Consider the following 24,238-nt stretch of genomic DNA (forward strand, 5'->3'; position numbering starts at 1 on the left):
ACCGAACAGCCTTGTAGTGTCCTAGGTACAGAATGTGTCATGCCACTGTGCATTTGATCATGCTGTTTCTTCCGCATGGAGCTCCCTTTCTATCCCCTTCTCTCTTGTCATCTTCTCCATTCAACCTTTCGGGATTTCTCCAGTTAGGGTAGAAACCTTCCACTGTGATCTCACAGCACCTTAAACACTAAACTATAGTATTAGATTCCAAGCTTCACGGTTACTCTGAATTCCTATCATGTTGCACAATACTTGGCATAGAGTAGATGTTCGCTAGATAGTGGTAGAAAGTGCTAATGAATCCTATAAGATATCATATTGAAATTACCCATTTGTGTACCTACCTCCACCAGTAACTGGAAACTCTATTTAAAGTTAGGGATTGTGACATTTATTTTTGATCCTTCCACATCTAGCTCAGAGCACAGGAAATATTTGCCAGCTGAGATGCCCTAGACACCTCACCTTGATTGTTGCTATGGCAGCTCTTCTTGCGCCGCGGACAGAACCCACAGCCTGTGCTCAGCCTCTACCCTCAGTCCTGTGGAACCATGCCCCAACAGCAGCCATAACCCTGTTTGGTTTTCTTTGTCCTGAGCAAGGTAACTGGTCCAGAATTGATGATGGAGGAATCTGCTTCCCAATAACATGAGATGGCTTCAAGGAGGCAATCTCTTTTCCTTCCCTCCCTCACTCCTCTTTCCCCGAGTGCCCCCTGTAGAGATGCAGATTTAAAAAAAATGGAGAAAGTGATTTTGTGTGTGGAAGCTCTCCTACTTCTGCTAGTGTATAAGAGATGCCCCATAACCTCTGTTGGAGAAACCCAAGACTTTCTTGGCATCACTTCCCTTTATTCTGTGGGGTCTGTGGGCACCTTTTTCTTATCTAGATATTTTGGTGGTTACTTTTGATGAGAAATTCTACCTCGAATCATTTTTTAGAAGGAATGCAAATAAAGAAGCAAATAAATAATGAAGGGAAAGTAAATGGAGGCACTGTCTTAGCAGAGTTTTCAATCCTCTTGCCATCCAGTGACTAGAGGGACAAGGCCCTCCATGGGGAGAAATCAGGCACAAACAGAGTTCTTAGGAACATCATATCTGCCGGTTGCTTTGGTGACCTCATGAGGCTTGCCTTTGAGGGTTTATGAGAAGCAGGCAAAATTGCAATCATATAGTGAAAGAAATCGATGAAGCTTTCTGAGTGTAGTATCCTTAAGAGAGTAGGAAGCTCACACAAACATCTTTCATTTTCCTAGAAGGAAATGGGATGGGGATTAGGAGGGCAAAAGCAAGTCATCAAGTTTAGCCTTTGCCACATGAAATGTCTATTCATCCTCATTTCCTGGAAGGCTGGATAGCATAATGGTTAAAAGTATAACCTCTAAATTCAGCATGTCTGAGTTCAAATCCCAGCTCTCCCAGTTCCTGTATAATTTGGGGAAAATCACTTACTCTCCTTTAGCCTTAGTTTCTTCTTCTGTAAAAGTAATACCTACCACCAAGGATTTTTATTTTGGGGTGGGGGTATTAAATGTAGAATCATTTTAGCACCAAATGCAAGGGACATATTCAATCAATGTATGATTATTAAAATATCATTTATTCAATAATATTTATTGCACTGATAAGAGGACTTGCAATCATTAGGCACCTATAAGCACTTTCACTTCTATTTTTTCATTTAATCTTCTCAGCAACCCAGTGAATAGGTGTTATTATCTTAATTGCACAGGTAATAAAACCATGGCTGAAAGTTGGTGTGGTTTGCCTAAGATGGGGAGCAGGGGAATAATAGCTAAGGATAAAGGAGGTCAAATATATGGTGACGGAAGGAAATTTAACTTTGGGTAGTGAACACAATGCGATCTACATATGATGTATTACTGAATTGTATACTTGAAACCTATATAATTTTACTAACCAATGTCATTCCAATAAATTTAATTAAAAGTAAATAAAATAGCTCTTCTATAAGTCTGAGGATTTGCCAGACCTGAGAACAATGGTAGTTTTTGAGATTCATTTTTGAACATTCTATTTATCCTGACATAAAAACAAAAAAAGGTGATAAACTCCGATGTTGGCAAAGGATCAAGGGACGCTGTCAGTTTCATCACTGCTTAACCTCGAGGGCAGTTTGTGGGGGCTGAGGGGCTGCTTTGACACCGAAGACTGGAGAGGTCTGGCCTTGAATCTCAACTCCCCCAGATGCAGGTCATGCGACCTTTACAAAGCAGTTGTCAACTCTGGGCCTCCAATGCCTCATCTGTAGATCTGAGAGAATTATGCATCTTTATGGGCTTGGCGTGAGCACTGAAGCCTATGGGCCCAACAAAGAAATCTGGTTGAAGCCTCATGATAGAAATGTCCCACTCCTTGGTTCACAAGCTCCCCAAACTTCTCTGAGCTGTCCTGCTTGGAAACGAAATCTTTTTAGTTTATAAAGGGCCTAGAGACTAGTTTATAAATTGTAGTTCAATTTTTTTCTTAGGTGGATAAAAAGGAAGCAGACCCCCTGTTGTTTTAATAACCAGGCTCAATTAAATCGTACATAGTCCTAAAAAAGCTAATATTGAAATGCCTTCAAGTTAAAGTCTTTCTCTGTGGATTAAGGATTTAGAAACATGATGATTTTATTATAACTCCTGCTAAATTTGGGAAACATATGTTTTCTTATCAGGAGAATATTAACTACTTGGAATTCTCATACTAGATGCCTGGAGGTGGAAAAAAAAAAGCTAACTCGAGACTTCTAGAAAGCACAGGCTTTGAGGGCTCTTGTAATCCAAGACATTCAGGTCCATTGTTCCAATTCTGCATGAGTGGGAAAGGTGCAGGTGTGTCAAAACACTTCTTTTTCCTTAACTGCATGTTTAGGGGCCTCCAGCTCTTCCCAGCCTCAGGTTTCAGCCCCTGAAGAAGCATCAGAATTTCTAGGAAATTTCTGTATTCATACAAGTTGAGTAGGTGGGGATGCTGGGAAGTGGGAGGGATAGGAAGGGGCTTCCCTGAACAGGGACCGATTAGGCAGATGACTTAACCAATGTCTGCCAGTGTCAATCATCTGTCATCTTTCAAGACTTTTCCAAGAAATGGGTGACTTTGATGTGGGCACCAAGGGACTTGGGAGAAGCAAGGAAGGCACCTCTTTGCTCAGCAGTGAGCACTTTTACCTCCACTGACCATCTACTGCAGCTGAATCGGGGGGTAGGTTAGGAAGTAGAGATGGACTGGATAGGTAAGCAGAGGTCATATCATGAATGTTGGCCTAAGAGGTTTGGATTTCACGTTAGAGCCAGTGAAAGGACATAAATGGGTGTTTAGTCCTCACACGCATGAAGTATCCAGACTGTGCTTTGGAAATGTCACTTGGCAGCTGCATTAGGCTTGGTATTCATTTTTAGAACATCAGAACACTCCTGATGCTACTTCTTGATCAATCCATAGACAGGGTTACACAGTGGATAATTCACTTCATCTTAATTAAATTCAAGTGTGTCAACTGCAGCTAGACCGAGTTAGGTTTGAATCCTGACTGCTGCTCCTTGGCTGTGAGGCCTTGTGAACCTCTCTGAGCCTCACGTTCTCATCTGTAGAATGAGAATAATACAAATCTACCTTGCATAGTTGCTCTAGAAACTGGAGGAAAAGTATACAAAGCACCAAGAACAGAGCTATTGTTACTACTACTACTATTCTTGTATCATTCTTATTATTATTCCAGATGCCATCCATTTACTGAGTACCTACTATTGCCAGAGAGCCCTAGGCATGGGAGGCAGAGACGTATGACTCATAATCTCTATTTTGACAGAACTCACTGTCTGGGCAGTGGTAGCCACATAGCCAGCTTTAAGACAAACAGAGGAACAAAGAGCAGTTCTCAGGGAACAGAGAAGAAGAGGTAAGTTATACTGACTAGGACAATCAAAAGAGGCTTTCTGGAGGAAGTGGCCTGGGCATTTGTTTTAATATCGGTTTTGTTATTATTTAAGTATGGTAAGGTCAACAGATTATTGCTATTTAAAAGATTGTCATATTCACAGATACCAAGGAGAAGGGACATGCCATACCATAAGGGGCCACATGGAGTTGCACTGGGGTTAGTATGGAGGCAGAGGGAGAGAAGGAAACTGGGAAAGAAACTTTTTTGTGGTTTCCATGGGAAGGAACAGAGAAGGCAGGGTGAGCAGGTTTGGGATTTGGGTAGTTTGGATAATTTCAGCAGCCTCTGCGGTAAATGGGCTATCTCTAGTTGTCCGGTGCATGGCCCTGGGATGATTAGTCCAGAGTGTGAGAGCATATTAAAGGAGATAGTTGGAGTGTAGACTCTGGATTGGTCTGTATGCTTTTGAAAATCAAGAAGGCAAGTTGTTTACTATCTCTAGGAATTGGCTAACCCTGAGAGGGGCAGTCCCTCCAGGCCAACAGGGCCCCAGATGGGAAAGCATCAGAGATACAGACAATAAAAGACATGGTTAATATAGCATTGTAGAGTGAGGAAAATGCTGGAGGGCAGAAGAGAACATCAGGATGTCTGCACCATGACCTTGGGACTGCATAAAGCTAAGGGTGCCATTTAGATGGAAAATGATGTGAACAGTATTCTCACTTTGATCCTACAGCTCAGCAGCCTGGCATGACTCAGAAACTGTAGACATATGTGAGGCTGTGTGCAAGCCTCATGGGTGACTGGTGAGGGACGGGCCAGGAAAGAACTTTGGGCAGATTACAAGACCCTGGAGTGCTGGACTAAGGAATGGGTTTTAGTAGTATAAGTAATAATGACTTCCAAGGTCTTGGTAAACTGGAGTGACAGAAGCCAAATTCTCAGATTTGCCTTCTCTCTCCCCTTCCTACATAACTCCTAGGAATGAATTCCTCAATATCCGACTCTGGGTAGGGTCACAGTGACACTCAGGCAACAGAGTATAGAGATTAGGCATCAAACGCCTGGGTTCATACCCTGCCTCCTATGCTTACCAGCTACTGCACTTTGGGAAAAATACTCTCTGTGCCTCAGTTTTCTCATCTGTAAAATGGGGAAACATTACAAGTCCATTTTGTAGGGATATTGTGACGATTAAGTGAGATGATACAGGAGGAAGAGCCAGGACTTGTGCCAGCTGTTTTGGGTCTATCACTGAAGCAGGACTTTTGGCTGGAAAGAGGTAGGAGGTGGTAAAGATTCAAAGAGACTGGGCATCCTATCCCAGCTCTAAGACTAGCTTCATGCTCAGAAAGGGCCCCCATGGTTGGTCTAATATTCTGCTGTCACTGCCTTGAAATCCTTAACCTATTAAAGTAAGGGGCCTTCCATTTTCATTTTGTAGTGGGACTCACAAATAGCTGGTCTTGTCTTTCCAGCTGAGTGAACTTGGACATGTCCCAGAGTCTTTCTGAGTCTCAGTTTCTTCATCTGTAGAATGGGATATTAATTAATTACCCCAACAAGAGGAACTCAGGCTTGGGAGTCAGACCCAAGTGTGAATCCGGCTCTACCACTTGGTACCATGTACGGTAGGCCAGTCATTTCCTTCTCTGAGGTTACTTATGCAAACACTGGTGATATTATCATTTATATCAGAGTTCCTGACTGGGTCGATATGAGATAAGAAATGCAAACCACTTAGCCCTGTGTCCAACACATAATAGGCACATACATTTCCGAGCATTAAATTATGTGGCTTTCTCTTCTCTAATTAAGAACAATTACAGGGGCAATTATAAAAAATAAAACTCTCTGAACTCAATTTACAAATGTAAAGAATCTCTTCTTTTATTACTGACCTCTTTCATTTACTGTATTTTATTTTTACAAGAGCATTATTAGCTTTTAATTTGTACTAAAAAGAGATATCTTATAAACTACAAAAGAGAAGGATGAGGGGGCAAACACCCAGGGGTTAAGCTTCCAGGCTGTCCCTCTGCCTGGGTGCACAGTCCCTGCCCTTCCTGAGCAGGGCAGTCAAGATTCCAGCCCTGATCATAACAGAGACTGGATGTGAATCAAGATAGCCCCAAATTCTCACCATTTTCTTAAGGAGGAAGTTTGGGAAGTTTATATGAGTAGTTTGGGAAGTTTGGGAAGTTTATATGAGTAGCATTTAAGATGACTGTACAAAGTATTTGTGCTTATTTAAGACACAGCGGTCTGCGTCTGTGTCTCGTTCCATGTGGGTTCAGTCACCCCTAGACTCTCGTGCAGCAGCAAGTCCTTGAGCTGGAGGAAAAGTCCCCCTCAGGGACCATGGAAGGAAGAGCTGTGCCTTTCCCCATCTGGCCACTAAAACTCTGGGGCTCTAAGCAGCAAGAGGGGTGGGGAACTCCCTTTGGGACCCTCTCTTGAGCTTTTTTCTTACCTGGCTGCACTCTGTACTTCCCACGGAGTTATGATTTTCAGTTAATCATATAAATAAAACAAAGTGCTGCTGACTTGGAGTCAGTCTGGGTCACTTACTGCCTCCCACCTTCTCATAGCATCATCTAACCCCCAATTCATGGTATCATGCTGGTTTCTAACAATTCATTTATTTCTGTGCTTGTCCGTTTGTCTACAACTCTCAATCCACCACACCTCCTGCCTGTATCAGAAGTTCCACAAGATCAGAGGTTGTGTGTATTTTATTTGGTTTGACATTTCCAGTGCCTGGTGCAGTGCCTGGAACATAGTAGGTTCTCACTAAGTGTCTAGGGAATAAAATGACAAGGGTGCTTCATGAAAGCCCAAGTTCTGAGGCTCAGAGAATTTCCCTGTCATTCTTGGTCTGGTTGGACTTTCTTCTTGTTGGATTTCTTGCAAATTCTCCTGTTCAGTCTGGGCCCTCTGAATTACAAACATTGCTGCCATTATGCTGAGTTTGTTTTGGGGTTCACTCTGCATACTGCATCTCTTGGGCCCTTGGATCCCCACATAGCCCTTGGGCAAGTTCTGCTCTGCCCCCGTGCCTGGACACGGCAACCCAATCCTGACTGTCTACATGTTATGAGGAGATCATTTCTCTTTTTCATGATTTCCTGATACAGGTATGAGCACCTTAGCTCCCTAACAAGCTTCTATGTTGGCCATCGTTTCTTTAAAACCTCTGACCTCCCCTTTCACTTGAGCTCCTAGCTGTCTCGTGTGCAGCTTGGGTAGCAGCAGACAATGATGGTACTGAAGTGAACCCTATGGTGAACCCTATGAGTGAACCCTATGGAGAATCCAGGATCCCCACCCAAAGCTTGGCTGCTGCTTTCTCCATAACCTGTTCATCTCCAAAGATCCTCAGCTCACGTGCTTCTCAGCTCCCAAACAGAAACATATCTGGCAGAATTGATGCTGGAGAGGTGTGGAACCAGGCAATTTAAGAACAGCCCTTCTGAAAGATAATTTGCCCAAGGGGAAAATCATTAACTCAACCAACCAGGGCATTTTCTCTTGGATTTATAGAAACTCTTCTCTCTTATGTCCAATAAACATGAGCATTTTCCAGGCAATTTTCCTATCTTGGGACGAACGTATGATTAGTGTAAGATGGAGTAGCTATTCCCCAAGAATCTTTACTTTTATGGCTTTGAAAGCATTTACAACGCGAGAGTATAGCTTTTTGTGCACACATTTTCAGTCTTTTTGTAAAGATGGCTTATGTATACTTTTCATAGTCCAGTAATGTAAACCTCTTTAATCTATAGATCAATTGTACACAATTGCAAAACTTACCTTTTTAAAATATACATATACATACATATATATATGTATGTGTATGTATATATACACATACATATATATATTTTAAAAAGGTAAGTTTTGCAATTGTGTACAACTTATATATAAATATATATATAAGGACCAAAACTGTAGGTGATATTAGAGTGCTGAGGACTTTTCATTTCATTGAATGATATCCTAGAGTCAGAACCACATTTATCACCTCTTCAGAAAATACGGTACAAATCCTCAGAGTCCATCAACTACCCTGGAAACCTGAGGGTCCATGTGTGTGAAGGTTGGCAAAGGTGTCCTTCACATTGATGGGGACTGCATAAGCTGTCACAAATGATTAGAAAGGTGATTGGCAAATTGTATCTTGGGACCATAAAAGCCCATATACTTTGGTTCAGGTAATACACTTATGAGAAAGTAATCTAAAATTCGGACAAAGACCTTTGCACAAAGATATTTACCAATGCACATGTGTACACACCCCCCACTCCATACACACATATATAAGAAACCAAGTTAATGCTTAACAATCACACTGCCCTAACTGCAAGGACATGGTCAAGCATATTTGACCTCTCACAGGGGACTGTTATGCAGCTGCTGAGGGGGTAGAGAGATTTTATAATGTGGCACAAAGTTAAGAGAAAAAAAAAAAGTTCAAATGACTATGTGTGAAGGAAGAAAAGCATACCATAATATTGATGATACAATATTAACTGGATTATGAGGAACTTTTATTGTGATTATTATACTTAAAAAATCATTGTCACCCCAATAACTTTAATAAAAAATAAATTTAAAAAATCACTTTCAAATGAGCATCAACACTTTATAATTAAAAAAATATTTCCATCGATAAGTCATGGTGGCCCAATTGCCACTTGTACCTCGAGTTCTCTAAAAGAACATGGAACATAAAAATGTTGCCTGAGATACATCTTTCTCTCTTGCTTGGTGGTGCCCACTTGGACAGATAGAAAATGTGCCTCCTCCTTTTGCCACAAGAGGCTCCTGTTGGCATGTGTGAGTTCTGTCCATGCACAAGATATGGCATACTTTGTCTTATATTCGGTGATGAGGGATGTTATAAACCCACAAAGCCTGAGAGCCTGATGAGCAAAAGCCTTAGAGGCTGGAAGGGGCTGAGATACTGTCAATATTTGTTTCTGGGCCTGGAGCCTGTGAGAGGCCCATGAAAGGTGGGAGATTCAGCTGATGTGAGGCTGTCATTAACCAAACTTCCCAGCGAGTGAATGGGCCCTGGCTCCTCAGTTGCCTGGGTCTGCCTGTGTATAGCTTGCTGCCATCACCCAGGGCTGCAGAGTCTTGGGCCAGAGACAGACATTGGCATTGGGGGACACGAAGGAGCTTCTAGCATCCATTAAATGCCTCATTACTGAAACCAATAACCCATTTGTCTTCACCTATGGCTGAAAATGAGGTCACATCTTACTCTAAATACCGGCTGGTACCAACCATGTTATCAAAAATTAGTCCTCTTGAGGGAAGGCTCCCAAACTTATTTTATGAAGCCAGAATTACCCTTATACAAAAACAGACAAAGAAACCCCCAAAATAGAGAAAATTATAGGCTAATATCCCTGATGAACAGAGATATAAAGATCCTAAACAAAATACTAGCAAACCACATGCAGCAATACATTAAAAAAATCTTACACCATCATCAAGTGGGATTTATTCTGGGATGCAAGGTTGGTTCAATATCCACAAATCAATTAACATAATATACTATGTAAATAAAATGAAGAATAAAAATCATATGATCATATCAATAGATCCAGAAAAAGCATTTGACAACATCTAACATCCATAATAAGATGACTTGTAATAAAAACTCTTAATAAAAAGAGATTAAAAAAAATACCTCAACATAATAAAAGCCATATATGACACACTCACAGCTAACATCATGTTCAATGACGAAAAGCTGAAAGCTTTTGTTTTAAGATTAGGAACAAGATAAGGATGTCTACTTTCACTACTTTAATTCAGTATGGTATTAGAAATCCTAGTTACAGGGTTCGGAAAAGAAAAAGAAATAAATGACATGCATATTGGAAAAGAACAAGTGAAACTGTCATTGATTGCAGATGACATGATACTATATAATCAGAACCCTAAAGATTAGTATTAGAACTAAAACCTGAATTCAGTAAAGAAGGATATAAAGTTAATATTCAGAAATCAGTTGCATTTGTATACACTAATAATAAAGAAAGAAATTAAGAAAACAATTCCATTTACAATTGCATCAAAAACAATGAAATACCTAGGAGTCAATTTAACCAGAAAGGTGAAATGCCAGCACTTGGAAAACTATAAAACACTGATGAAAGGAATTAAAGAAATAAAACAAATGGAAGCATATACTATACTCATAGATAGGAAGAATTAACATTGTTAAAATGTCCATACTACCCAAAGCAATCTACAGATTCAAGGACATCCCTATTAAAATGTCAATGGCATTTTTCACAGAACTAGGTAAATACTTTTAAAATTTACATGGCACCACAAAGGATCTCAAATCATCAAAGCAATCTTGAGAAAGAGTACAGCTGGTGGTATAATGCTACCTGATATCAAACTATGCTACAAGGGTACAGTAATCAAAACAGCATGGTACTGGCATAAAAACAGACACATAGATTAATGGAACAGAATAAAGAGTCTAGAAATAAATCTACATCTAATTAATCTATGACAAAGGAGGTAAGAATGTATAATGGAGTAAAGATAGTATCTTCAGTAAATGGTGTTGGGAAAACTGGATAGATACATTTAGAAAATGAAACTATACCTCTTTCTTACACTAAACACAAAGATAAACTCAAACTGGACTAAAGACTTAAATGTAAGACCCGAAACTATAAAATTCCTAGAAGAAAAAAACATAGGCGGTAAACTCTTTGACCTAGCTCTTGGAAATGTTTTTTTGGGATATGTCTCTCCAGGCAAGGGAAATAAAAGAAAAAATAAACAAATGGGATTACATTAAACTAAAAAGTTTTTGCACAGTGAAGGAAGCCATCAACACAATAAAAAACCAACCTATTGATTGGGAGAAGATATTCACCAATGATATATCCAAAAAGAGGTTACTATCTATAATATATAGGACCTCATACAACTTAACACCAACAAATAAACACCCCAATTAAAAAATGGGCAGAGGACATGAATAGACATTTCTCCAAAGAGGACATATAGATGATCAACAGACATATGAAAAGATGCTCAATATCACTAATGAATATAGAAATGCAAATAAAGTCACAATGATATATCGCCTCATACTTGTCAGAATTTCTGTCATCAAGAAATATATAAGTGTTAGCGAGGATGTGGAGAAAAGTAGACTCTTGTGCACTATTGGTTGGGTTGTAAATTGGTGCAGCCACTATGGAAAATAGCATGGAGGTTCCTCAAAAAATTAAAAATAGAACTACCTTATAATCCAGCAATTATATTTCTGAGTATTTATTTGAAGAAATCTAAAATATTAATTCAATCAGATACATGCACCTTTATGTTCACTACAGAGCTATTCACAATAGCCACCATAAAATAAAAGCAACCTGTGTCCACCGAAGTGTCCACAGATAGATGAATGGATAAGAAAGAGGTACATATATACTATGGAATACTACTCAGCCATAAAAAAGAATGAAATCTTGCCATTTTTGACAGCCTGGATGAACCTAGAGGGTGTAATGCAAAGTGAAATAAGTCAGATAGTGAAAGATAAATACAATATTATTTCACTTATATATGTGGAATCTAAAACAAAACAAACAAACAAACAAATGAAACAAACTCATTGATACAGAGAACAAATTGATGGTTGCCAGATGGGAGGGGGGTTGGAGGGGATGGCCGAGAAAAGTGAAAGAGATTAAGAAATACAAACTGCCAGTTATAAAAATAGTCACAGGGATGTAACAACCGTATAGGGAATATAGTCAATAATATTGTAATAACTATGTATGGTGTCGTATGGGTACTAATCAAAGTGATCACATTGTAATAGGTATATAATAGGCATAGATATATAAGAGACTAATCATTATATTGTATACTTGAAACTTGTATAATACAGTATGTCAACTTCAAGTGGAAAATAAATTAAAATAAAAAAAAGAAATGAGTCCTCTCAGAGTGTACTAGCTTCCGGAGGCCTCAGACAGGTTTCCTACATTGGCCCACAGTCCAATTGGGCAGCTGCAAGGCCCACGGGCCTCCCATTCATTTCTGATTGGGCCCACTTGCTCATATCTGCTGCTCCCCAGGTGAAGCCTTGTTCTGCATAGTCTGACCAGTGGACATTGGCCTCCCAGCCAAGGGCACCAAATGTGGATGCTCTGGAGGCACCCAGGCCACAGAGGCTGAGGCTGGCCGGGCCCCATGAAGAGCCCGGGAGAAAGGCCCTCTCTCCTAAGGCCCACTTTGCCCCTTTAGGCCAGGTGAACTCTTATTGTTATCCTATAGTCTTACAGAATCTCTCTGGAAAGTTCTGTCTATGCGATCCTTTGTCTGCATTGGAATTCTTGCCACATCTGTTATGCAAACAAACAAGAGGACAAGCCCAAATCCATTTCCCTCTGCTCAATTTTTTCCAAACCCTCCTCTGCAGCCCTAATTCTTGTCTCCTGTCCGTTGTGAAGCAAAAAATGCTGAGTAAAAGAGGGACGTACACAACTTCCGGGAAGATGCAGTATTGAAGCACCAAGCTTTCCTGGGGATAGACCCCCCTGCCCTTTCCTCTTACGGCCTTTTCCCTACCTCCTCGGTGGACCTTGTGAATTGTATTGAGCCCCTCAGATCTCAGCCTCAGTGCCATCCCCTCTGGGAAGGCTTTCTAAAGGGTTGGGTGCCCCTACTCTCTGCTCTCACAGCCCCTGGGCTGCCTGGTCATTGCTCTGACTTCTCTGTACTGGAATGAGCCATTTACCTGCTTGCCTTCACCCACCACTCCAAATCAAGGTCCTTAGGGCACCTTGGCCTGGCACATATTAGACCTAGTGGGAAGTTCTGAGTTGAATGGAAGCTTTGAGAACTTCTCTGTTGTACCAAGACGGGCTGTCCACGTGCTTAGAGCAGGGTCAATGCTCCAAGCCCCTGTACAGGTATTTTAAAGGTCACAGTATGCTCAATCGTGTGAATCCAGGGTGCTCTGGCAGACCAGGGCTGACTCATAACCCTCCAGCCTGTCCCTCTATCCACCAAGAGCCAAGTGAAGTGGATGTGGGGTGAAGGGGGTACTTTTCTGCCCACTTTGGAGATGCGGCAAGGAGAGATGAGGCAGCTTGATGTGGGTCACATTCATTGCTAGAAACCAAGTATCTGTATGTGTGCAGATGATGATGTTGGAATCTAGGCTGGCACTTCTCAGTAATGCAGAGGAGGAAGGAAATCACCATTTAATTGCTGGACCTCTTATACACGTTACCAATCTGCACAGCACCTATCTGAGGAACGGAGAAGGAGAGTGATTTTACCAATGAGACAACAGAGCTTGAGATGTCAAATGACCTGCCCAAGTTCACACAGGCAGGAAATGACACTGACAGGCTGGCCTGACTCCTAAATCCAATTTAGTGGCTTCCATTCTTCAGTCCGCTCATTGGTAGCACTGAGCTGTTCCTGGTGTGGTAGAACCTGGATTCGAACCCTGATTTTTCTGGCTTTAGAACCAGCCCGCTGAAGCCCTATCCTCTGCTGACTCTCTGCAGGGAAAAGTTCTAGCTGGCTGCAAATATTTAAAAGAACTGTCTGTGGAGGCGAGAGTAGGCTGAGCACATGGGCTCAGGAGCAGATCCAGGTCCACAGAGAGATAGGGTGAAACATGGGGTTCTAGTCAGGAGAGCTGATACTAGCTATGGTTCCGCCGCTTAGCACCTGTGTGTCCTGGAACAAGCCCTAACCTCTTTGCAGTCCCCAAATGGTCATCTAAGAAGCCTGAGGGATGGTTCTTCTACCCTGAAGGAAGGCAGGTCCCAGATATGGGCTCGTGTGGCAGGAGTGACACCTCCCCCCACCCCGACCCCTCTCTCAAGGATACCCTGCTGTGCAAGGACACATTTTCTTCATAACATGAGAGAAGGACTCTAACCGTAGAATTTTCTTCAAAATAGCTTTCTTCCAATGGTCTCAAAAGGTGGCCAGTGTTCTCCTTTGCTTTGAGATGCCTTGCGGGCAAATGGGCAGGAGCTCCATCTCTGCAGACAGATGGGACTGGGGTTGGTGCTGGTCCTGGATATTACTAGCTGTGTGGCAAGAGTCTTAACCTCATTGTTCTCATCTGCTAAATGGGAAAATAACAGCTTTCAGAGTGTGGTGAAGAGTAACTGAGGGCATGCATGCAACCCCCTTACTTAGGACAGGGCTTGGCAAGTAGTGAATGCTCAGCCGGTGGTAACTACTATTGCAATCAAGTACTGTTTGGGATGAGCAGTCCACCTTTGACCCTGCACCCTCAGGGTTGAGATGACTGGGGCTCAGAAACTCTGTGGCCCATTTCCCCTAGCTCATGCCAGAGCCACACGAGCCAGCAGAACCATGGGAGCTTTAATCCAGTGGGTCTTTAAAGCACATTAAGATGCCACTGAGTAAGTAAGTCAGCATCCTGTATAGAGCCGTTTGTTGCACCTGAATGATCAGCGATGGCACCGATGTCGGATGGGTCGTTCTCCATGGAGGAGTGCCCCTCAAGGCCTCTGCCAGGAGCATGGATGATCGCCCGGCAGATCCGAGCAAACCCTGGAACAGCTGCCCCAGTCACACCGCAGGGGTTAGTGGAATGCGGGCCTCGGAGATGGCTTTTCCAATTATTTGCAGGAAAAAATGCTCTATTATTATTTTAAACATCAGAATCCAGAGAACTAAAGAGAGCTGCTGTTCCCTGAGCCCGGCCTGAGGTTCTGTGCACGGCACTCCACTGGCAGCCTTTCATCTTGGCCTCACAAGAAGGCCTTACTGTCCTCGTTACACCGGGGGAAGACGAACCAGGCAGGGGTGACTTTCCCAAGGCTGCAGACTGGGGTAGAGCTGAGCTGGGACTGAGGCCTGGGCTTTCGCTCCCCACACTGTGCTCTTTCCAGCCACCTAACTGTCTCCTTTTGGTCCCAATCTTAAGCTTCAAAATCAAGAATGTGATGCTCAAGCCATATGGCCCTATCCAATTTTATGGATTTCAATGTGTGTGTGTGTTCCTTTGTATGACAGTACCTATTTAGCAGTTTTAATCATAACATTATTTTCACGGTAATCTAAATTTTCCAAAGCACTTCCACACACAGAACCGCTTGTGTACTTCTTAACAGTCCTACAAAATAATATGGCCAAGGATTATGATTCTTCCTTTACAGTTGAGGAAACTCAGGCTCAGCCGGGAAAGTGGCTTCAGCAAAGCCTGTGGCAGATCATGACGGAGCTAAGGACGAACTGGAACTGTTCTCACTCCCCACCCAGCTCTGTCTTCGCTGCTCTGTACCTGACTCACGCACCCCTGCATCCCATCGCCTTCTCCAGTGTCCGGTGCAGGGTTATGCTTGGGATAAGAGAGGAGGGGAGGAACCAGAGGAAGAACAGGGAGAGAATGAAAGGGAAGGAGAGAGGAAGGTGGAGAATGGGAACACAGAATGAGGAGAGAATGTGGATGAAGCGGTGAGTCAAAAGGACAGGAAGAGACCGAAGGCAGAGGGCATAGGGGACGAAGGAGTTGAACTTCTGGGGTGAACCTCAAATAAAGCCAGGTTACATTCTGTTGAACGGGGTGGGTGGTGGGTAATTTTCATGCTCATTTCTCCTGCAGGAAATGGTAACCTTCCTGTTCGGGTGCGAGGAGCCGCGCTTTGGCCCAGCATCTTTGAATTTAAAGCTTAACTCAAGTCTCAGGCTCATGTTGTGCTCTCCGGCTCAAGAGATCACCAGAGGCAACTTTAGGTTCAGACAAAGAGTAGTAGTACCTGAGAAATGGAAAGTCTGCAAGTGCAGGTTTAATTTTGAATGAGTTGTAATTTTAAGAGGATAGTGAACTAGACCAGCCTTAATCAAGGAAATGCAGTTTGGTAGGGGCAAGGATAGGGGAGAGAATGAATGTTGGGGGATCTCTTAGATGGTACATACACATTGTTTCATTCAGTGCATGTTACCTTTTCAAGATAAATCTCATCACATTTTATAGATAAGGTAACTCACAGGTTAAATATGTTGCCTAAGGGCATAGAAGTTGTATCTCTTCTGGACAATTTTCTGAGTTGCCCGTTTGAAGATGGTTACATGCCTTTTGGAAATTCCCTAACTTCCTTGTTCCATACTCCTTTCTCTGACATCTCGGTACCTTCTGGAATAGGCTGACATGAATTTGAATTCCACCTCTGCCATTTACCAGCTGTGAAATTTTGGATAAGTCACTCAATTGCTTCAAGCTTAACTTTTCTTCATGTGTAAAATGAGCTACAATTGCTTGCCTCATAGGGTCATTCCTGTCCTCTGTGCAGTGAAACTTGCTTTGGACTTTTTTTTTTTGCCTCTGTTTATATTTGTCCATTTCATGTCCCATTATTTCTAGGCTGTGCTAGGTACTCCAATAAACTACTTCTCACTAAGGTGTTAATGGACAATAATAGCTTCATGCAAATGTCAGCAAACTTTTTCTGTAAAGGGCTAAATAGCAAATATTTAGTCTTTGAGAGCCATTTTATCTCTCTTAACAACTATTCAGCCCTGCTATTATAGTGCAAAAGCAGCCATGAGATAATATGTAAACGAATGATTGTGACTGTGTACCAATAAAACTTTATTCATGGGCCCTAAAATTTGAATTTCACACAATTTTAATGTGCCACAAAATATTATTCTTCTTTTGATTTTTTTCAACCATTTAAACTGTAGAAACCATTTTTTTTTTTTTTTTTTTTTTAGCTCACAGTTGTACAATAACAGGTGGTCAACTATATTTAACTTGTGGCTATACTTTGCTGACCCCTGGCTTAAGAATGACTCCTGCAATGAATGGAGATTATTCTTTACAACAAAAAGTTGGTACCCTAATGATAGAATCTTGGACACTTTAGCAGGACAGCGAAGATGAGAACTAAGGGCAAAGAGCTCTCCTTTTCTCTATCTCTCTGGTCATGTCCTCGTGCATCAGTCTGCAGTAAGGGCAATATCGTATGAAATACTAAGGGACACAGCTCCACATTCTAAGCCCTGCGTGATTGTTACTCTAAGCAACTTTGGGCACCATCCTGGGCTTATTACCCTATAATTCAAAATCAATACCTTTTATGTAGTAAAACCTAAGCCAGGTCTTCAGTGTACTTGATCAATAATTGATCTGACTTTTGGAAAGGGCAGGGTGAAGCTGGTTGACCCCTGGGGCCTGAGCTTTTTCCCATTGGCAAGGAGGTGGGCAAGCTGCAGAGGGGACTGGGAAATACACTTGACAATGCTTAGCAGGGGTCTTTTCTACCCCAGACATGCCTGACTGCCGACTGTTCCCTTGTCGATGGAGTCTTATGGGATTAGCCTGAAAATCTAAACTCCTTTGTTTCCCATGACTTTGAATTGGTTTTAGAATAAATACGTGACTTTAGATATTTTTCCAGAAGTGCACTCAGGAATAATCATCCTTTTCAGCTGGGGTCCCTGCCTCAATTTCTGAATCCCAGCCTCCATATATGTGGTTGGCTGAGGAGTCAGTCCTTCTTCCCCATAAGCCCCCTCACCATGCTGGGGCATGAAAGCCTCTGAGCCCCCCACTGCCCTTGGGGAAGCACAGGAGCCCCCCCCTCCATGATCCGGTCTCCATCTGCTCATGCGGTCTTTTCCCCGTGCCCTGGCCATATCATGCTCTTCCCACCTTCCTGACACCTGAAACACCCTTCTCTGTGCTAAAACTATTACCCTCGATGATTTGGCCCTGGTGCATTTCCTTGAGGGCCCTCGCAAGGTTAAGCGGCGCTCCTTTGTGTCCCCATGGCCCCCTCCACCAGAGCTTTTGTCCTTGGTATTGCCATCATCTCCTTCTGCACTACAAGCCCTGGTACGTCCTGTCTGTCTCTGTATCCTCAGCCTTCAGCACACAGTGGGCTTTCCTTAAAGGGTGAATAAATTCATTCTGAAAATATTGTTCATGTTTAAAAATGTGTGTGTCAACTTCAGTTATCTCACAATGCAAATAACTGAGGGAAGATTAATCTCTACCGGCAGCTTTCATGCTGCCATCGTTGCAACACGAAAGTGTTAGATACCCTCTAGGTGTTCAGTAAATATTTTCTGTGTGACCTTCTTACTCAGAGTGAAGGCCATGGACCAGCAACATCCAGACCTACCCCAGACGTATTAAGTCAGATCTGTGTGTTAGTCAGCCTGCCATGTGCTCATGTGCACAGTTAGGTTTGAGAGGCACTCCTCCGAAAGACACCACCCCTCCTGCCTAAAGAAGGCCTGGTTTGTGGAGTAGTAGAAACACTGAAATCACCTGGAGAATGAGTCAAACCCAGAAGAATAGAGAAGAAATGGTTTGAGTGTATGACTGTGTCCTCTCCTTTTCTTTCTATTCTAAAAATGACACCTTACTGTGAAGGTAAAAGGAACAGGAGTTGGGCCTTTAGGAGAATCCTGGGAGGTAGTGGTATTGGGTGACCTGGTGCTGGGCCAGGTGTAATGGACCATCACAGGGTCATGCTCAGGGATGAGGTGGGCAGACGGAGATGGGGTTCCACAGGGGGTCAAGTCTGGAGAGCTGATTCTTGATATGTGAAGCTTGCACCCAGTATGAATGGATGTCCAGCCAGCAACATGTCTGGGAAGGACATGGTGAAGGGCCGCCAGGAAAGTGCAGTGCCTTTCTTCAAAGGGGACTTGTTTGCATAAAGGGGCAGCGAAATAGTGACTTTTGTGTCTAGACTGGCAGGGGCAGGTAATAAATAAAAAATCTGACTTGCGATAATAAAAGGGGAAACTAAATGTTATGAAGACAATGTTTTCAGCTTAAAACATAGAAGGAGATGGGCTAAAGAATTATAAAGACAGTAAAGAAAGGCAAAGAGGAGGAATTTGTCACATAACATAACAGCATAACATAACATAACACATAACCAAGCAACCAACCAACTGAACAACAACAAAAAAACAAACTAGCAGCTGAATTGCAGCCGATCCTTTAGGACACAGTCCCTGACTGCCTTCCACCCCCCGCCCCGCCCCAGCAAGGAGGGGTCAGCAGGATCATCTCTGACGGGCTCCACTGCTATTATTGCTGCCGTTACCCTGAGAGCCTCCAACACCACTTCATCCTCTGTGGTGCTTTGAACCATGAATGCACGCAGAGATTTCTGAAGGATGGTCCTCAGAGCACACATGGGCCCAGGCTTGGGTGTTTAGAACCACCTGGCAAGAGGGAAACAGACATGAAGAAGACTCCAAATCCAGAGACTGGCAGAGAGGCAGGGCACGAGCCTGCCTTGAGCACGTGGCCTGAGGCAGCTGCACCTCTTTCTTGGTTCCTACCATAATCCTATCATAATATGAGACTACGAGGAGACGGCTGGGATACCATGAGTGCTCCAAGCTCAGGACAAAACAAAGAGATTTAGTTTTCCCTTCTACTCACAAGGTCTGGATGCTTTAAGGACCCTGGACAACTACGAATGGGAGAGACATTCCCTTTGGCAAAACTCCACCTAGCCCTTCGGTGAGCTGACCTTTACCACCTATCAGAATTACAACCTAAGAATACAGCAGAGAGAAGACAAAACTCAAGAAAGAGCAAGACACACGTGCCTGGCACCTAGGGTTGTTTTCCAGGTGCAAAGCGCTGTTTCCTGCCACCTGAGCTCCAGATAAGGCCCACTCCACTCCGCCTTCGGTGAGTGATGTTGATGAACAAGTTTTTAGTTTGAGCTTAGATGACAGATGGCAAGTTCAGTGAGTACCAGGGGCTGTGAGAAATGTGGTTCTGTCCTTGGGGAGCTCATATTGTTTCTGGGAAGACAAGACCAACCCACAGAAGACAGAACCACAGCCTGAGCAGAGATGCTTTGGCCAAGATCTGAAAGGCAGGTGGCAGCAGTGCCAGGGTCTGGGATGTCAATCTGTGCACAGCTGAGGAAGGCCGGCAGCATACTGAGAAGGCCTGGGTCCTACACTGTGCAAGGGGTTATTGTAATAGAAAATTGGGCCCCTGCCCTAGGCATTATTAGAGTTTGGAAACAGCCCCTTATCAGGTTCTTAGAAGAAAGGGCAGGCTCTAGTGTGAGCAGGGTCTCTTGCTTCTCTGAGACAGCTGGCTGGGAGAAGGCGACTGCAGCAAGGGCTGGTGACAGTGCTGGATGGGAGTGCTCAGGGATGAGGGAAGGCTCCTGAGCATGATGGATTGCTTCCACGTGCTACAACCCCCTCCTGCTTGCAGGGAAAGGACTTGAAAAAGGTATAAGAATTCGAACTACCAAACTGCGTTTGCTTGGTGACTCTTGTTGCTTGTGAGAAGTCAGCTCAGGATGAGCCTCTGTTCTCCTGGACAATTATGCCTGGCACATGTCCACAGGCATCTCACTCACAGCTAGCCCTGAGGTGCTTGGGGGCCACTGCAGCTCCTCACTCTGGCATTCATAATCGTGACTGCCCACCCTGACCTCTCCAACCTTGCTTCCTAGTTCTCCCCAGTCCCAAGCAAGCCAGACTGGCTTCCTTACATTATTCACGGGTGCCACCCCTCTCTGTGTTCCTCTCCCATTCTACACAGTGCAGGCGTCACCTCACACCTGATTCAAGAAGAGCCAATCCTTTCCCCTAGGGACCTGACAGCCTCTCACAGTAAGGGTCGGCCTGCTTCATCTATAGTGAGCAAAGAAAATCAGTTAGATGTGGCTCATTCTAATTTGCCCTACAAAGCTGGGAGAGGAAGCTAGATAAAAAACACACCTCTGGGACCAGTGGTGGCTTGCTCATCCCTGGAGAAAGGTATACTTCCAGCTATAAGGCTGCAACCCTGGCCAGGGGTAGAAGAGAAAGCAGGTCCCAAGATGGTTGGTCAGAAATGAGGGCTGCCCAAGTGGAGGAACAGAGTGGACTGGTATGCTGGAAGGAGAGAAGATTCTTCTCCAGATCTGGAGGCTGGAACGGGAGTGGGAAGAAGGCACTTTGAACACTACTGCACATATCCGAGAACCTGGAGGACCTGTCTACAGTATGAAAACTTGCTGGGATGATGGCTGGGGAAAGGGACCTACTGGCTGACTACGAGGGGTATGCTGGAGGGAGGAGGGAGGGTCAGTGCAGAAGCCAGTGTCAGCTTCTGCCAGCAAAGGCTGGCTAACTTAGGCAGGGAAGTCACTACTAAGGAGATGATTCTGATGTTACATATGCTTAAGCCACACAGCAAACTGATGCAGAGAGTTGCTGCTTCCTTCTTTTCTCTGTTCCACAGAGGGTTATGCTTCTTACCAAGGTCTCACTCACCATTCATTTGTTCATTCAATACTTGCCAATCACCTGTATTGTGTTTGGCCCTGCGTGGGCACTGGAGACACAACAATGAATATGTATAGTCTTTGCCTTCAGCAGCTCACTGTTCAGAGCTGCAAATAACATCATGTGCCAGAGAGTAAGTGCCCCCCAAGTTCTTCACATACAGAACTGAACATTATTAAAATGTTTTCCTTTGCATATATTTAACACTGAAACAAGTACCAACTCTGTTAGAAAATTACATTTAAATATAGGTATAAAAATGTAATCCCAAATCATTGGTGCTTCATTTATCAAAGACAAAAACCATTGGGACCATTTTCCAGATATGGCTTTGTTTTGCTTTTCAACTTAAAATCCCACTGTGAGCTCATTCCATGCTTGGAAAGATTTTCTATTCTTTCCGGGCCTTCTCTTCAAAAGCTGGACCTTCAAGAGAGTCAGTCCTTGTAAGTTAAAATAAAACAGGGTGAGTTCTTTACTCAAGATAACTTTTCATTCATTCATTCATTCATCATTATTCAATTATTCATTCATTCATCCACCCAATGACTATTTCTCGAACACCTACCTTTGGGGCCAGGCATGTGCTAAGCCCAAGGAATTCGGTGGTGAATAAGAGAGACAGAATCCTGCCCTCAGGTCCTTATGGTCTAATGAAATATCCCCAACCAGAACTCAGGCTTCCTGAGGTTGGGAACACACTTTCCCACTCTGGCTTGGCCCTCTTTCTCTATTTCTTGTTTAATCCTAAATGGACGGACACAAAGATGTCTGTGCTTGTCCTTTATGTCTCATATGTCTTACCTGTGGCTTCTCTACTTAGCATTTCATCTTCTCTACTTTGTTTACAGGCAAATGACTGTAGCTCTGTCCAGAAGTGGGCTTAATTACCCCTCCCATCTTTCTAGTTGAAAGATTAAGGGGGATAGTTCGTGCAGAAGAGGGGCACATTGAGAGCTGCCTTCTAAGGGGAGTAACTCCAGGTGTCTCTGCTTCGCATCATGAGGTCCTGCCAATCTGGTTCTGATGAATCAGATTAGGAATAGATGTCTAAATAAAAGGCAGCCATTTAGAGTCTGACCAGTGACCTATATGGAGGTCTGAAATCAGCTTGCCCCATAGGGATGTGAGTGACTAACACAGCTAATCACACTCTCTCTGAGAATTTAAAGAGAGAGAGAAAGAGAGATAGAGAGAGAGACAGAGAGACAGCGAGAGAGACAGAGAGAGAGTGACAGAGAGAGACAGAGGGAGACAGAGAGACAGAGAGGGAGAGACAGAGAGAGAGAGAGAGACAGACAGAGAGAGAGAGAGAGAGAGAGAGAGAGAGAGACATGCACATACATACACATTCATGCAGAGAATATAACAAGGGATTTGAAACTTAAACATACACCAAGAGAAGGCAGTAAACAGAAGACCCAAGTTGGAGGACTCCATGAGGCTCCATGAGTTATGAGTAAGCAGTAACCTACAGCAGCATTGACACATGAAGCAGAAACAAGAGTAGTCAAGCAACCAAAATAGTGGCAGAGATGAACTCTAGCATCCCTGCTCTGCCACTGGAACTACTGATGTTATCACTAAAGCTATTGTTATTCTACAAGCCATGCAATTCTCTGTAAAATCCATCTGTGTGGCTAGCCTTGCCCCTTTGCTTTCCCTTAGCTCAGTGATAAACCTCCATGTCTAAGAACCTTTGTTCTGTCTCTGCATCCTAAAGGATCTAAACGAGCACAAAAATCCACCTCCATCTAAAAGCCATTGTTTCTGCATGTCCAGAGCCAACATTTTAGAAACCCCTTAATCCAGAGGCTGGATTCTGGATCTCCAGCCTCTGCCTAGACACTGTCTGGGCAAACCCAAGGACCATGACACACTTCCCTGCGTGCTGAGTGATGATGCAATACTTTATATGTACGAGCTAGACTCAGCATCCTTCAATAAAGTGAATAGTCTTGCTGGCTTTTTTTGCTGAGCACCGTGGATAATTCCTATTCATTCAAAGGAGTCATGAGATTTGGGAAAGGGTACACTGAACAAACTGGGCACTTGATGTTGACAAGTTGCCTCAGACATTCTCAGCTATAAAATGGGGGTAATATATCCCTTAGGAGTTGTGAGAATAAACAAGGTACTCCATTTCTTGCAGCAGAGTGACTGCACTTTAAAAATTCTTCTAGTTATGTGTTGTGATGAATTGAGAATAGGTCTAGCACCTTCTGTGCACCAGGCCAGGCTGCCTTCACTCCACAGGATGGACAAGAGCAGGCTTACCTTGCCAGCCAGGCTTGCAAACTGGCTTCACATCCACCTGCACCAGGGTGTCCTGAGCAGCGGGTTTCTGTCCACAGTCGTAGGCGGTCACCAGGATCTCGTACTGGTGTTGCTTGTCATAGCTCAGCTTCTCGGTGTTCCTGATGTTGCCTGAGGACACAGAGATATTTAAAATCATTTCAGATGGAGTTAACCACACTGTAGTTTTTCAAACGCCCTCCTCCACTCCTCTAGCCTTCACCAGAATGAAATGACCCCCTTCCCTATCTCTTTGCAGAAACAAAGGCAAATGGGGACATGGCTTCCCCACGTGGACTGCTTGTGCCTTCGTGGTAGATTCCCCAGATCCATTGGCTGGAGCCACCCACACTGTAGGATGGGGAAGCCAGGGAATTCCAAGCACACATTTGGAATCCAACTAGTTTGTGTTCGTAAGTACTAGGTTGTTGGAAAACTGCCTCTTCAAGTGTGCCGTGTGGCTGCTGCGTCCCTGATATAAGGTGCGTTGAGCTCATTCATCTGCCATGAAATCGCTGGGAAAAAGATGGAATTCAAAAATGTCTTGAGACATTTTTTAACATCTGTGCTCATCGCCAGGAATGTTCAATGTCTCTTCTCATGTTATTTTGCTCCCAAATAGGAAATAGAATCAGCACAAAAACGTGCGACCTCCCTTCCAAAAGCTACACAGAATAACAGATTTCTTGCCCTGGTGGCAAAGACATATTTCTTTTATGAGCCATTTATGTGCCTT

At 43.5% G+C, this 24,238-nt stretch overlaps 1 protein-coding gene across 4 annotated transcripts in view; it reads right to left on the reverse strand.

Annotated features, from left to right (window-relative positions):
• Positions 1–24,238, reverse strand: part of CLSTN2 (calsyntenin 2) — a 559,410-nt gene that overhangs the window by 100,539 nt on the left and 434,633 nt on the right. For all 4 annotated transcript variants that reach the window (XM_016141907.2, XM_036219590.1, XM_016141906.2 and 1 more), the window contains exon 5: positions 23,485–23,634. In XM_016141907.2, the coding sequence (XP_015997393.2) occupies positions 23,485–23,634 (150 nt within the window). The remainder of the gene's footprint in view (positions 1–23,484; positions 23,635–24,238) is intronic.

The sequence above is a fragment of the Rousettus aegyptiacus genome, unplaced genomic scaffold, assembly GCF_014176215.1.
Source record: "Rousettus aegyptiacus isolate mRouAeg1 unplaced genomic scaffold, mRouAeg1.p scaffold_m13_p_4, whole genome shotgun sequence".
NCBI lineage: Eukaryota > Metazoa > Chordata > Mammalia > Chiroptera > Pteropodidae > Rousettus > Rousettus aegyptiacus.